The sequence below is a fragment of the Mus caroli genome, chromosome 13, assembly GCF_900094665.2.
Source record: "Mus caroli chromosome 13, CAROLI_EIJ_v1.1, whole genome shotgun sequence".
NCBI classification, from domain to species: Eukaryota; Metazoa; Chordata; class Mammalia; order Rodentia; family Muridae; genus Mus; species Mus caroli.
This window is the reverse complement of record NC_034582.1, coordinates 5,710,391-5,726,561: the sequence shown is the minus strand read 5'-3', so window position 1 is coordinate 5,726,561 and position 16,171 is coordinate 5,710,391. Positions and strand designations below refer to the sequence as shown.

The 16,171-nt window shown below is 41.9% G+C and overlaps 1 protein-coding gene across 4 annotated transcripts in view; it reads right to left on the bottom strand.

Moving 5' to 3' along the window:
* Larp4b (La ribonucleoprotein domain family member 4B) overlaps window positions 1-16,171 on the bottom strand; it is an 83,317-nt gene that overhangs the window by 20,131 nt on the left and 47,015 nt on the right. For all 4 annotated transcript variants that reach the window (XM_021180161.2, XM_029468571.1, XM_029468569.1 and 1 more), the window contains 6 exons: window positions 11,004-11,082; window positions 9,285-9,421; window positions 7,330-7,433; window positions 4,746-4,856; window positions 3,763-3,816; window positions 3,466-3,675 (listed from right to left, as the gene is read on the bottom strand). In XM_021180161.2, the coding sequence (XP_021035820.1) occupies window positions 3,466-3,675; window positions 3,763-3,816; window positions 4,746-4,856; window positions 7,330-7,433; window positions 9,285-9,421; window positions 11,004-11,082 (695 nt within the window). The remainder of the gene's footprint in view (window positions 1-3,465; window positions 3,676-3,762; window positions 3,817-4,745; window positions 4,857-7,329; window positions 7,434-9,284; window positions 9,422-11,003; window positions 11,083-16,171) is intronic.

The window sequence follows — 16,171 nt, the reverse complement described above, 5'->3', positions numbered from 1 at the left end:
AAAAACAAAAAACAGCAAACAAACAAACAAAACTCCAGCTTAAACTCATAATTTTACACATAACATACCTCAGAAAAGGGCCTAAATGGGAAGACCTGGATATAAAACAACAGAAAAGGCATCTAGACAAGGAGTATGACAAGAGGTGACTGACAAGAGTATGCCACTGCAGGAAGACCTCAGCAACACAGGCCTGTGCGGCAGGCACGTGGGGAAGAGCACTACTGGGACAATTCCTCTACAGATCTCTTCTGACACTTCTGGGAGATGCAACCACATAGCCAAGGGTCTGTGCCCACAGAAAGTGTACTATTTTTAGAAACGTATTTCCTTCTCATTAGAACTCAAAAAGAGACAGGCGTTTGTTTCCTTCTGCCTCCTCTCAGCCTGTATCGTTTGTACAGTGCAAAGGCTTCACTGGGCATTCTCCTCCACATGTACATGCACTCAATCATGGCCACCTTGCCCTCCTACACCTCTTCTGCCCCTCCTTCCCACGCTGGACCCTCCCAAAACCAAACACCCCCTCCTCCAACCTTCATGCCCCGCCTGTGAGAAAACCACAAAGCACTTGTCGGATCTAGCATTATTTTGCTTACTCTATCAATCCTTTTTTTTTTCCTGCAAATGATGTGATGTAGTTCTTCTCTATGGCTGAATGTGTATATATATATATAATCTGTTTTTCCTTTCCCAGTCCTGCTCCTGGAATGATGACTCTGAGACTAATTAGTTATTATTAAATGGCTAGGCCAGAAGTGTTAGCTCATTTCCTGCCTAGCTCTTATTTACATTTAAACCATTCTACATCTACCACTTGGTTAGTTGTCTCTCCTTCAGTCCCAGACCACTTCTTCCTTCTCGCCTCTTCAGCGTCTCCTTCAGTCTCTCTCCAGGTTCATCTACCTGATGTCCATCCCTCATGTCTTCCCCAAGTCTCTTTTACCTCTTACTATTGGCCAGAATCCTCTCTTCTTGCCAGTGTCCCACTTTCTATTTCCTGCTTTTTTATTGACAGATGGCTTACCAGAGATCCTCTCTACAGTTAGCACATGGTTCTCTATTATATCTATTCACTAACTGACAGGCACCTAAAGTGATTTCCAGACTTGGCCACTGTGTATAGTTCACAATGCAGATGAATGTGCAGACATCTCTACTGTCTAGGGGTATTTATTCCACTGGATGTATGCCATGGATGGTAAACTGGATGCTACTACAGGTCCACTTTTACTGTTTTCCCAGAATCTCTACATTGATTTCCATGGTGGCTGAACTAATTTATATTCCCAGGAACCGTGTACAAGGAATCTCTTCCCCTGCACCCTCACCAGTGTATCAGCATGCCATTTATCTTCCTGATGATAGATGGAATCTTTGCAGTTTTTAATTGTATTTACTTCATGGCTAAGAAAGTTGTACAATTTTTTATTTATATATAAATTGGTCATGTGTATTTCTTCTTAAAGTTTTTATTACTGTGTGAGAGATATGATTTACATGTGGGGTTCTCATGCCACTGCACACATATGAAGGTCGTTGCCCAGGTTGTGAAAGCACTGAGACAGATCACTGGCCCACTGGCTCTGCTTTTAGAGCTGTCTTACCAACTTGTCATTTACTTATTTGTTCTGATGTGTCATCTTTTTAGTTCATTGTGAATTTGGGTAGGAAGCCTTTGTTGGATAAATCTGCTAACAGTTCTCTTCCAGTACAGGTTGTCTCTACTACGGCAATTGCTTCTTTGTTGGGTAGAAACTTTTAAGCAGGACAGAACCTTGTTTGTCCACTGTTGCTGTCTTTACCTATGCCTATGTCTCCGTGTATTTTCCTCTGGTCATTTCAAAGTTTAGAGATAGATATAAGTTTTCATTTTAGAAATGGTATACCAAACTTTGTACTGCAGTGTTTTATGGAACTTGAGGGAGGGGAGTGTTATAGGCCTGAGACTCTTCTGTAACTCCTGTCCCACACATGGTTAGAGAGCTACCTTTAAACATGGAACATACTTTCATTTCTTTTTTTTTTAAACAATTATTTATTTATTTTTAATATGCATAGGTGTCAGGTCCCCTAGAAATAAAGTTATAGACAGTTGTGAGCTGCCATGTGGGTGTTGGGAATTGAACTTGGGTCCTCTGGAAGAGCACAGCTAGTGCTCTTAACCACTGAGTCATCTCTCCAGCCCATTTCCATGTAAGGAAATGAAATCTTCCACATTACTTCCTACAAGATCCAGGTCAAAGTCCATGTGTCTAAGGACTCTGATGAAAGCAACTTACCACCTCCCCGCCCCGTTCCCAGCTGCCCGGTACACTGAGAATAAAAGCTCATCTTTAGCAACCTGGGTGCCTTTGTACACACAATCTATCCTCAGACCTTCCTTTCTTTGATCCTTCTAAGTTAACACGAAACATGAACACCAGATTAAGGTACACACAATGGCTCATCAATTCTTGCTGTAAGTTTAATGGTATTTTCTACTTATATCTATTTTTGCAGTATCAGCTCCTAAACGTACTCATTTTTTCATAGGCATTTATCTTCATCTTTCAGTATTTAACAGGAACTGCATTTTAAAGTCTGAACAACTCTGTCTCAAGCTGCCTCTTTCCCACACCTCTCCTGCTTGTCTGCCAATGAGTGGTACTGACTCTACCTGACAGGTGGTGGGCGGCACCCAGACACCTGATCCTGAGCACCCCCACCTGTTCTCTATCTGGTCCACAGCCACACTCTGGATATGTACTCACAGAGTTAATAACTTCCTTTCTGCGCTCTCACCATTTCCTTCTATGCATTCTATTCTTTACATCAGTACCAACAATGCCACACAAGCCTACAGATGTGAACTCATCCAGCTTTGTCCCCTGGGCCTCACTTTCAAGGACTTTACGTCACAAGGCTGATGTTCTTATCACGGAACCTTAGCACACCTCCCTACATCAATGAAGGCAAATCAGAGCCCATGCCCCTCCTGTCTATTGCACAAAGCTGGAGAAAGCTGAGCATGCTCACTACAGACATATAAATGAAAACCACAGCAAAGGCACACCCTAAGGTGGGTGTGCTGAGCTCTGTGAGACATTCTGTATGTCTCCTGCTTTCCAGGACTGTTAGGAAACTGCTGAAACACATCTTCTTCTACGACAGAACTCCTTGTGTCAAGTCCCTCGCCCTGTGCAGGACGGCAGCTGCAGCCTTTACTGGACTGTGCTTCACAGAAAGGCAATGCTAAGAGGGCAGGAGGCAAGAATCACAGCCTCGCAGGACTCTGTTGCACAGGACTCTACCTTTATTGCCCAATTAAATTTTAAATCCACACCATAAACCTGAGGTCTGTACACTAGACAAACAGTAGACACATGGTTCTCTGACTAGAGCAGGACTTAAGCTCCCCGAGTGCCCAGTGCAGTATCTAAATGTAAACCTGTTATGCAAATTTAAAACAAAGAAAAGGCTTACCAAGGGTGGATCAAGATAACTATGTGTTGTTGACCATGTCTGGGGGGTGATCAGGCTGTACAGAGGGAACTGCTGCTGGGGACTGTACACTGGAGGTAAGTAGAACGATGTAGCATAGCGCTGCTGGGTATAAAGGTTCATGTCCAGAGGTCTAAATCCATTCTTTGGCAAAAATGTGTTTATCGCTATTGCCTTTGCTTTTATCCGCGCCTGTTTGGAGACATTACACGTTCCAATGAGAACATTTAAGAATATTAACAATGCAATAAACAAGCTATATGCAATGGTCTTATTTACCTTAATTGGCTTTCCTTGGAAAGTTCTGACTTCTTCTCGAAGGTATTTGTAAGCCTATGGGTAAAATTATACAAAACACCATTCTGTTAACTTTGTAAGTTAACTTTACAGCTCAAATAATGATATATATGGTTGAATAGAGCAGACAGGATCTAAAGAGTGATTTTTGACCCTCTTTTGGTCACAGGTCACTAAAAGCATCCTTATTATAGTACCTGTACCCCAAATTATTGTAAAATATTTAAATAACTTTATAGTATTAATAAATACCATATAAGCAGCCCCAAACCACAAGCTAAAACTCTTCAATTTAGATACAAAAGAACACTGCTTCCCTCCTATTAACCCCAATTAGAGACTGAGATTACGTAATGTAGGGAAGGAAGTTCTTAAAAGGCAGGAACAGGAGATTGGAATATGTGTGCTGCTATCACTACATAGGCCTACGTCTACATCTGAGCATTGGTCCTTATCAAGCCCCACTTCACGTGAGCAGAGGCTCCTCGGGTTCCCCCGTGCTCACCCATCTGGCTCACCAGGCAGGCCACGGCCACACAACCGTGCTTCTACCCTTCGGCCTTCTAAGGTTTCTGTGCTTTTTCCTTCTGACCCTCTGTTTGTAGTGCTTAACGTTTCACACTTGGTATACTTCCCCTAAATCAGACACCTCCTTTAAGAGCACAAAACTTCTCAATACCTTTGAAAGCACTTTGCCACACAATGGACACTCCCTCACTGGTCAGGGTTAGGTTCAAATTTCCTCAGTTTGCAAACAAAAATTTTTCCCCAGATATGAGAGCAGATTTGACTTCCCACAACTGCTTACTCATAATACACTTAGAAGTAATGTGACCTTCTTTCAGTAGTGCTACAAAAACATAGACGGTGTTGCTATAGTAACCTCAATGTCCTAACTTCTGCTGTACACTGGTGAAGCACAGGGAAACGACAGACTTCACAGGCTGGCAGAGGAATACACTTACCTGCTGTGCATCAGCTTCTGTTTCAAAGGTAATAAACCAATTATCATTATAGGCAAATTCACAGTTTATAAATTTTGGTAAATTATCTCCTTTAAATAGTGCTTCTACTTCCTACAGAAAACAGAGAAGTTAGAAATTAGTCCTCAGTCATGCTACTTTTTATCTTCATTAAATTAGGAGGAAAACGTATCCTCTCGTGCTCTGATGCAGCTGTAAAGCCTCTTTCAGAAACACTGCAGGGAGCACCCACAGATCACGTGCCACAAAGGAAGGAATCACTGACAGCTTTCCCTTCCCCACAAGGAACTAGAATTAATATGAACAGTAGGGCCTGCACGCCCTGCCCAGTGCCTAAGGAACCCTCCGTTGGATCCCCAGTACAACATAAACTGAGCATTGTGGTACATGCTTGTACCAGCACTCAAGCGAGGAGACCAATTAAGTTGAAGGTCATCCTCAGCTACAGAGTTCTGTGCTACTCTGGAATACAGGATTCCTAACAAGAGGATGGGGAAGGGAGGGAGAGCGAAGGGGAATGTAGAATAAAGGAAGAGCAGGGGAATGGGAAGGAAGGGAAAGAAAACATTGTATTTTATCAACAGGCTAATAAATACACAAATTAATTTAAAAGATAGTTTGAAAACTAGAAATATTAGCTGAACTTTTGCTTCTGGCTAAGTTGAAGAGATTTATGGTCCCAAATGACACAAGTCATAAGTAAAAAGATAAACATGTGCTATATAAAGCTTTTTAGATATCTGTCATTAGCAGGCTAGGAGAGCCTTCTCTGAAAGAACATACAGGGGCCAAGAGCACCAAAGCCTAGGGTTTCCAGGTCACAGGATGGGCAAGTCTCCAGAGCTTTGTGGAGGGTTCTCGTTAGGTCATTAGCCAGAGACAAAACAACTAGAATGGTAAGGTAGAATAACCCTACAGCCAGCTTACTGGGCAGCCAGAGTGGGAAATCTGTCTTAACCCTGAGAACATGAGGGCAAGCGAACAAGACTGTGCCCTATATGAAGGCTGTTCTGAATCACTTCACAAATGTGTCTCAGAATAGCCTTGAACAGCCTTTCTTGCCTTAGTCTTGAGCAGTTGGGACTACACACACACCACCAGGGAACTTAGCTGAATCTCAGAATATTTATTAGAATTCAAAACTATCTGAAGGTTTTACCACTCACTGAAGTAATAATCACATTAAGAAATAGAAAAAGCTGCTTATAGTGAAAAAGACCAATTGGATTAGCCTTAAAATAATACAAACGACAGCAAAACCAGAATAGTTACTGAATGTCCATTTCAATTGCTCAGAAAGGAAAAATTTGATAATGATGAAAATTTCCCAAGAGTCACAGAAAGACAGAAATAAAGAGAAAAACTGGCAGATTTTTCTTTTCAGCAGAAACAATGCAAACCAGAGAACAATGTGTTTAAAACACAGGAGCTGGGGTGTTGGGGAGAAAGCACTCCCTACCAATCCAGCAACTTTACTAACTCCTCACCCCAAACCAAACAAAGCAAATAAAAAAGCTTTTAGTAAGCTCTAAATCAGGATTCTCTCAAACATACCAAAGGTGGACAAAAGGTTGTTTTCAGTACGAATGGATTGGTACAAGAGCTCTCAAAAGAATCAGGCAAAAGGGAAAAACAGAACCTGACAGAAGGGCTATTAAGACATACAACCAAGTGATGTTAACAAAGTTCATGCTTAAGAATCCGTGCAGTTGACTTACGAAAGAAACATACACACAAACTCATGTTTTAAGTAAGTTTACAGTTTTGTTTTGGGTGGCATTCTTAGCTATCCCAGCCTGCAAGCGGCTGAGCGGGGTGCAGGTGGAGGTGCCTGAAACCACTAAAAGTGGTAAATTATTTGGGCTGGTCATGGTGGCACATACTTACATTGCTAACATTCAAGAGCCTGAGGTAGGAGGACCATGAGTTAAAGGCCAGCTTGGACTATACATAGTGAGACCTTGCCTCTAGAAAACCAAAACTCAATCAACCAACCAAAGAGTTATAACCAGTGAGGCAAAAACACCAAAAAGCCCCAAGCCCAAACAAACTAAGAACAACAAACCAACAGATGCAAATAGAACAAAACGTAAAGTCATAAAGACCCACAGCATGTAGCCTTCCCACCCATTACATATCTAAACCTATTACATTTTTAATTTCTAACTACTGAAATATACAAACCTCATTATTTTTAAATTTTTAAATGTATAAAGGAGTCTTGAGAACAAAAGGTGTGGTGGTTATTTTCTTCTACAAGTGAATCACATTATATTTATCAGTGTGTATATCTTTTTTTTTTTTTGGTTTTTTCGAGACAGGGTTTCTCTGTATAGCCCTGGCTGTCCTGGAACTCACTCTGTAGACCAGGCTGGCCTCGAACTCAGAAATCCACCTGCCTCTGCCTCCCGAGTGCTGGGACAGTGTGTATATCTTGAGAAAAGGTGTTTTTGTATCTTTTTTTTAAACAAGTCCTATCAAAAACAGATATATAAACAAATACCACCACCACCACCAACAAAATCCCAGGAAAATGTCAAGTACGGCAAGTGGAGGCACCACTTACTTCCACAGGGGTGGACTCAGATATCTCACGCAGTATTACTATGCACCGGTTCTGATTTGGCCTTACTTTCTCTCCCTTCTCGTCCACTTGGACTAAAGGTAAAGCTGTGGAGAGGAGAAAACAAAAGGATAAAGCACACCTTACACGACACTGCAGCGGGATATGAGCACTAGTTACAAGCACACTGGAGAAACTGCACACATGGTGAACTATTAAAATGTTCAAAACTAAACCGTTGAAACCCATCTTTCTGTTAAATTTTCAAAATGAATATGTAAATTTAAAAATGTCTTCAAGAGCTACCAAATATAGACAAAATGAGGGGACGGCTGTAGATCAAACAGATCAAATCCTCACAGCACCAGACACGGGGTTAACGGGGTTTCTCCTTTCTACAGTGAAAACGGACAACTTTAGTCAGTGGTGTTGGAGGATAATACATAAGAATAATTCCACAGACTTAGTTAATATAGACAAATATGGCCAAGTTGCTGATCTTTTCAACTAGATCCAACAGAACTAACTCAACTACCCCACCCCCAAAGCATGTATTCTAAATGGCAATACTGAAAAGTAAACTACTATTTTGGAAAATGTCATATAATGCTTTAAGGTCCTACTGATAATTATGTTTGCCAGCTCTTTAGCTTTTTGTCAAGGGATAGAAAAATGAGAAATCAATTAAGGCTGGCAAAATGGCTCAATCAGGTCAAGATGCTAGTTGCTCAAGCCCAGTGACTCAAGTTCGATCCCTAAAACTCATAGGAAAAAAAAAAATCAAATTCCAGAAGTTACCCTGAGCACCATGTACACACACTGTGGTACATAAAACCACATAGTATCAACCCCCCCGCCCCCCCCCACACACAGAGTAAAGATAAATTTAGAAAAGTCTTTTAGATCCAATTAAGTTCTAAAGGAAGACAGCAATCTTTTAAAGTCAAGAGCACACAGAAAACTTTTAAAATGACTGTCTCATTAATGAATAGGGACAGGGTAACATAGACACACACCTACCAAAAAAGCTGGTTGGCAGAATTAAGACTATTTCCAACAGCAATGTCTACTCACTCAAACGTTTGTAAGCAATACTGGTGTGCCAGCATGTGTGAGGTGGAACATACCATGTTCTTTGTGAGAAAGCCACAACAGCTGGACCACAGCAAACATCAGTCTCAAGGGAGGGGACAGGGAAGTCACTCACCTGGAATTTGTAGCTCGAGTATAAAAAGTGCATTTTTATAATAAAAACAATTTGATTTAAAAGGAAACAGAAACATCACAGCAAAGTACGTACAGAAAGCACCAGCAAAGCTCTGAGAGGAGCAGCAGCATCCTTAACCTCATAGTTGTTTCTTCACCCATGTACCCATGTGTCAACACTAACTGGCTACCACCTTTAAATGTGGTACTTTATGCCAACCACATCTAAGGAGAAGTTATTTTCTCTCTTGTAAGAAAATAAACTGGAAAAGGTAGTGAAGTCCCCCAGATCAAGTAGACTATAAATAAATCCTAGTTTTGACACAAAAGGTAACATGTATCTCCTGAAGTGGCTGTGGATGTAGACAGTATATAGTATTTAAACATTCACTGTATGTGCCAAATTCTGGAGAAACAACTTCATTCCCAGTATCTTTCTAAGAAAAAAGAGAAACAATATTTCATCAAAGCTTAAGCGAAAGAAAATCATTTAGTAGCTAAATCAATATATATTTACTTCATAAATGTTATTATTTGTTTTGGGTTTCATTAATTTAGTAGCTGTCTTTAAAGATGTCTAATAAAAAGATTCTTTTTCTCTTTCAATTACCTATAATATTTGTGACCTTACACTGTAGGTTCAACCAATGTTCCTTCCTGTTTTAGGAGCCTGTGAAAGGAAAGGAGGCCAGAAAGAGTATCTAATTTACCCCAAGTCCTATTAATATAACTTTAAATCATTATCTACTTACATCTTAGCACTTCAACAATCAAATCCACATCAGTACTGAGTTTCTTGATATGGTCAAGGTTAGCTACCGTTGTAATTGGCACATACTGATCACTGTCCATCTGGGATATAAGGTACATGTCGCTAGCAAGATTCTCCCTGTTGAAAGAAAGCAAACTCTTTTAACTGATATTTATTTAGAAGAACTTTCACCTCTAATACTACCAATTTTACATGAGGCATGAGTGTGGTATGGGACAGCTTTGAAGTGAGAGCTGAGTCTAAACTCCATTTGATATTTGCACAATTGATACAATCAAAATTAGCCACAAATGGATTCTTTGAACACATAGTTATAGCCAGGGGTGATGCATACACTTTTTTATCTCCCAGCTTCCAGGAAGGAGAGAGACAATATGGATCCCTGAGCTGGAGGCCAGTCTGGTCTATGGAACAAGTTCCAGGATAGCCAAGGCAACACAGAGAGACCCCCATCTTAAAGAAAAAACAACAACAACAACAAAAAAAAACCCCAAAACAAAAACAACAACAAAAAACAATAAATAACTTAAAACAAGCAAAAAGGGCACAGTTGTAGTTCATCTTTGTTTTGGACAATGTTTGAGTAATTTATTAAAAATGTCCATCTTTTTGTTTTGTTTTGTTTTGTTTTTTAATAATAGGGAAATCTAGCTAAACGAATAAGAAAGCTACAAGAAATACAAAAGGCCAGGAGATAGTCAGTCCCCAAATGTACCCTAACATCTGAACACATGTTAAAGGTACTGCAAGTTTTGGCTTCTAGGCAGCCAGAGTTATTAACAAGAAGGAAACAGGATTAGCACCTTTAGACAGGGTGGAAGGAAAACCATATACCAACAAGGAGGACACGATGCACTACTTTCTGCCAGGCGGGCCAAAGAAAATGTTTCCTGTGAATTCTCAGGGAAAAGACCGTATGTAATACAACATACACAGTCTCAAACATACCACAAAACAAAAACACAGGACTGGGTTTCACAGCCCTCCTTCAGTGAAGACCAAACAGTGAGAGGAGCCCTGCTCACCTGTCCCTCCTCTCAGCTATGGGAGAGCTACAACAAGGTTTGTAAATGGCAGTGAGTGGAACTTTGCAACTTGGACAAAAGTATGTTTCATTTTTATGGCATGCCATTTGCTAAAACTCAGTAATTTACTAGGATGTGATAAAGAGAAGGAAGGGTGCTTAGATAGTGTTACTTTATCTTAAGCAGGCCTTCTTGTCTTTGTGGGACCATTCAGACATGGTGATGTTCTCAGAGCTACAGGGTACTTCATTTGTTACCAGTTACCTACCCATCCACATGTCTACTTTCACCACTAACTCAAAAGTTCAACGTTTTCCAACAAGATGTCATTTAAGGGAAATTAAGACAAACATGTATTTAAATGTGAGTGCCATATAAATAAAGAAGCCCACTAAAGAGGTGTTTTGGACATTCATCTGAAGGTTGACAGCATGTTCTGCATATGCAGAAATCCACAGTCAGACAGCAGTCACACAATCACCACCAAGGTGGATCTGAGTGGGGATCCCTGGCCTGAGGGTCACTTCCAGTTCTCAATAGCACTTCTGATGAGTAGACAGGCATGTAGTTAGATAGTTATAAACATACTTCTATGAAAAATCACATTTGTAATCAATAGCCAATGTGTAATACAAGAGATATCAGGCATTAGAAAATATCACTAACAGCCTTACCTAGATAAGCAGAATTCCAATGTTTTTTTAAGTACTTCCCGAGGGTCTTCCTGGCTTTCTGGTTGAGACTCATTTCCTCCTACACAGAAGTAATAAATAACTCAGGAAAAAAAATGGCTTAAAATTTACCAAGCAGATTGGTAATTCAGTTCAGCATTTCAGTGATTTCACCTGCATATACGCACAATAATACGAAAAGTACTATTTTACCTGCTAGAAAAAAGTAAACTGTGAAAAAACAAAACAAACTCAGTAACTGAGAAAACAATGGCATTTCACTGGCCAAGTCTAGCAGTAGCTCTGTTCCACAGCAGTCGGCCCAGGCTTCCCTGGTATCCTGCCTTACTTCAGAAAAGATGTTCAGGTAGCAAACAAGCACACTGACTCTAAATAAAAGTAATTACAAAAGAAAGAATCAAAACAAAGAAAAGGTAAATACAGGTAAACACAAAGCCCCCGGATGGAAACATAAGGAAAGAAGGTTGCAGAGTGCTGACACACGGCCATTTGTTCTCTAAGACTGGGTATGGGGGACTTTTGGGATAGCATTGAAAATGTAAAGGAGGAAAATACCTAATTAAAAAAAAAAAAAAAAGACTAGGTATGCTCTATAGGAGAGCTGTCAAAGGGTCAAATGGGAAACTTTTATTAGAGTCCTCATCAGATTCTCAGGATACAAGAGCTTGTTCTACATCCGGAGGAAACTGTTGAGGAAACGATGTTTGGGGCACCACAGGTATGTGTATATGGTCACAGACAGCAGAAGCCCCTGCCACCTGTAGCACTCACGACAACCTTGTCACCTAGTATTTAGTATCACTGATTTGAAGTCATTGAACACTAAAGAGTTTTTGTACGTAAGTCAGCCAAGAGAGCACAAAGGACACTTGTATTCTAAAAGTCAAGGTTAAAGACTAGTAAAAGGCAGACAAGGTGGGGGAATTCAGAACAAATGTAGAGCTGACAGTTCACAACAGTGTCATACACAACATTCACAACATATGGAGCATTCACAGCATAATACATCTTCACTGGCAAAAAGAAACTAAACTGAAAAAATAACCAAGGAATAAAGATCATGAGACTTGAAGGTGAAAACGCGGCCTGTTAATCCCTGAACTGGAGACTTTCCCCAGGTTATCTCATTTAAACTCACATTCCAATCTCCATATTGAAGAGACAATTATTTGATACAGGAACTGTGAATTCAGTCTAAAAGAATCAAGGCCCCAGCTCTCCCCAGGCCAGCATTCCACTGAGAGAGACAGACAAAGGACTACTAAAGAAGCCATTGTCAGCATAATGAGACTCAAGTGACTCAGGAGAAAACGGTCTGGGCACCGGCCAGAGTAGGATGGTGCTACCCCACGTGGAGGTGCCATTTGAACCAATGGGGGAAGAGTGCAGTCAAGTTTAGACAGCGGCCCGCGAGGCCGTGTCAACAGACAGTAAGGAGCTGTACAACAGTGGAGTGAAAAGGAAGCCACAGAATGAAGCACGAATGATACTCAGGTCAAGGAGGTTGTTCACATTTTTATTTGAATGTGACTGGAACCAATTTGGGGGAGGGGGATATTTTGGAAAGACCACCATGGTTACATGGTACAGACAGAAAGTGAAGTTGCAGCAGTATGGTCAAGATGCTAGCATAATCACTGAGGGAAGATTACCCTTCAGGACTGGAACCATAGGGTGCCAATGCCAAGCAAGGAAGACAAAGACCTACTATTTAGCTCAGGAGCACACCAGTGTTCCACTCAGCCGCAATAAAAAGCCAGTGGCTACTAGAAGCATCTGGCCCATTGAGACTACCATGTAAGTCTACCTTGAAGTAGATGGGGACTGGAAGTGAGAGAAGGGAATGATTTAGTAGGATGAAGAAATCACCAACAAAAATGGCACAGTCGTCTGGGGAGACAGCTTAGTTGTTATGTGTTTTTGTGTAGGCAAATGAGGACTTGAGTTCAACCTCCTGATCCATGTGAGCTGACTATGAGGTTACACACTTGTAATCCCAACACTGGCTGGGAGTCGGGGTGGGGGCAGAAACAGGGAGATCCTTGGAGCTTGCTAGTCAACTCCTCAGCCTAATCAATGAGGCCCAGATCCCACTGAGAGACGTGGTATGTCTCTTGAAGAGCAACATTGGAGGTTGGCTTCTAACCACGTGTATATTTACATGGCGCACATGCGCACACATAGATGTACACACACACACAATACGTAATGTAAGAGCAGGGTGAGATATATAGCTCATAGTTAGAGTGCTATGGAGTCTGTTAGAGGCATGAGGTTCAAATACCATAGGGAGGAAAAACCAAAAACCCCATCCACAAAACAGGCCTGGCCAGAATAGGGTCTTTTGTTTTGTTTAGTTTTTGTTTTTGGGGTTTTTGTTTGGTTGCTTGTTTTTCGAGACAGGGTTTCTCTGTATAGCGCTGACTGTCCTGAAACTCACTTTGTGGACCAGGCTGGCCTCGAACTCAGAAATCCGCCTGCCTCTGCCTCCCAAGTGCTAGTATTAAAGGCGTGCGCCACCACGCCCAGCTTCAGAATAGGGTTTTTAAAGAGCTAGATATATGCAATTATCACACTTGTAAGGCCAACTTAAGGCTTAAACAAATTCAGGAGGGACTGGTCAGGTCACGAGGCCATGATAAAGGAACAGCTAGCACAGAACAGTGTTCTGAAGGACCTTGATGGAAGGACATAGGTGTACAGAAGATACTGTGTAGGAATGATGGATACTAGGGGCTGGAGAGATGGCTCAGCAGTTAAGAGCAGTGGCTGCTTATTCAGAGGTTCTGAGTTCAATTCCCAGCAAACACCTGGTGGCTCAGAGCCATCTGTAATGAACTCTGCTGCCCTCTTGTAGCATGAAGGTGTACATGCAGATAGAGTACTGACATGTACAAAGAGTACTCATATACAAAATTAATAAATCTTAAAAAAAAAAAAAAGCAGAGTTCTTCTCCTTTCCTCCTCCGCCATCATGCATGCTACGCCTGATTCTCACCATGTCTGCTCACAAGACTTTCAGAATCAAGTGATTCCTGGCCAAGAAACAAAAGCAACATCATCCTATTCCTCAGTGGATCCGGATGAAAACTGGGAGCAAAATCAGGTACAGCTCTAAGAGAAGACACTGGAGAGAACGAAGCTTGGTCTGTAAGGATTCACACAACGGCAAGACAGAGTTTATACTGAACTGTGCTCATCCATCAGACCTACCAGATGGAGTTCAACATTTTTTACCCAGAGTTTTGCTCATGTCTAAATTAGAGTGTTTGTCCAGTAATAAAATTTATAACCTTTAAATAAAAACCAGAATGATGGGAACCTGATGTAGCTCAGACTGATGTAGCAGTGCAGGAGGTTCACGATGGTGCAGATACACAGACAGTAAGCATAGCAGGCAAGCAAAGGCTGTGCACGGTAGGAGAGGAGAGCTCATGAGGACAGGCTGTTCCAGGCAGGACTGACCGACACCAGTGAGACTCCAGTGAGTCACCACCAGCAGGACACAGTTACAAGGACTGAGGCTACTTATTAAAAAAAAGTAAAATAAACGACCCAGTATTTTCCTTGGAATGAATGAGCACCACTCCTAAATTCTAACTATTGAACTATTAAGAAATCAATGGGGCCGGGCAGAGGTGGCACACACCTTTAATCCCAGCACTTGGGAGGCAGAGGCAGGCAGATTTCTGAGTTCGAGCACAGCCAGGGCTATACAGAGAAACCATCTCGAAAAGATCCCCCACCCCGAAAAAAAAAAAATCAATGGGTCTTCAGCAGGCTGTCAAGGACAGCAGCTACAATGTTAAGTTTCTTTGTCACCAAGTGTGCATTCCTGTCACATGATGAAAACAGTGCTTTATCTTCATCAATTTTACTTACTCTTTATTATAAGCATGGTGATGGAAATACATCAGAAGACTTTCAAACAGGAGGACCACAGCACATGGCTGCTCCTTCTCAACACTGTTAAGAAAGAGTGAGGAGCCCAGAACAGGATGATGACTACGTATAATGTGGTGTTCAAGGCAGAAAAAAAGACATTAGGCAGAACATGTCATTCCTCATTCAGGTTTGTGTAAGAGAACAGAAAAGGCTGGTTGAGGGGGGTGGTTCCTTCCGACGGCAACTGCTGTCAAGGTAGATAGCATGCTCTGCATTCTTGACAACGGGTCTTTCCCACTTCCTTCTGCCAGAAGCACCAGACGGTCTCTAATAGTCACTGTGAGGCCCCAAGCAAGCTCTTGAAAGTAAAATTCAGTCACAGTGCCCAGTAGTTTAAAACTCTCTTCCTGTCCACCTGGAGCCTAACTACACTTCCCGTTTCCTGCTGGCTCTGGTTCTCTGCTGTGGGTATCTACTCACCTCTGTCTACTCTATAGTTACTTTGTGACCTTACTCTTTTGCCTAGAGCTGAGGGTATTTTAGACCTGTTAGCTCCTTGCATGCTCAAGCACTCTCGAATACACAGACATCTTCAGGATTGCTCTGTCTTTGCTGTGAATTCTAACACACTCTTTAAATGGGATATCTGTATCACCGCATCCAAGGTTTTGATAGCCCAACAGAAGATGAAGTGTGCTGCCAAACAGTGTCTTCGTTCAGCACATGACACGGCACTGTCCTGACCTAACTGCAGCTGGGCTGACCTGTGCAATATTGAGTCTGTTACTGTGTCATTCCTCATGAATGAGAGGGAGAAATGCATGAAGGCCTACCCCTTGATGTTACTAGGTGCTAGGAGAGGGGCTATATAAACAACAGACCACTGAGAAGCAGCCAGCATGCCAGGAACTAAGCCCAAATTTCCTCAAACTCAGTGGGTAAGACACCAGAGTCAGAAGGGTTGCTGGGAAGGAGAGGGGTTTTGGGGGGGAAGGAAGGGTGGGGGGTACTGACGTTGAAACAACCCAAGCATCAGTACATACATGCACTAAACTGTCAAAGAATAATAAAGAATAACGTCTGAAAAGAATAAAGATGCTGGAGACATTGCGGAGATTCGGGCTGGAATTCCCGTGAGCTCTGCTTGAGGTGGCCTGGCCACCCAGCGGCCTGCTCTCCCGCCTGTACTCCTGGGAGACTCTGGCCCACTGCAGTAGGAGCTCTCACAGTTGCTCCTTCTCAGCCTTCCCTTCATCTGCTTCCAC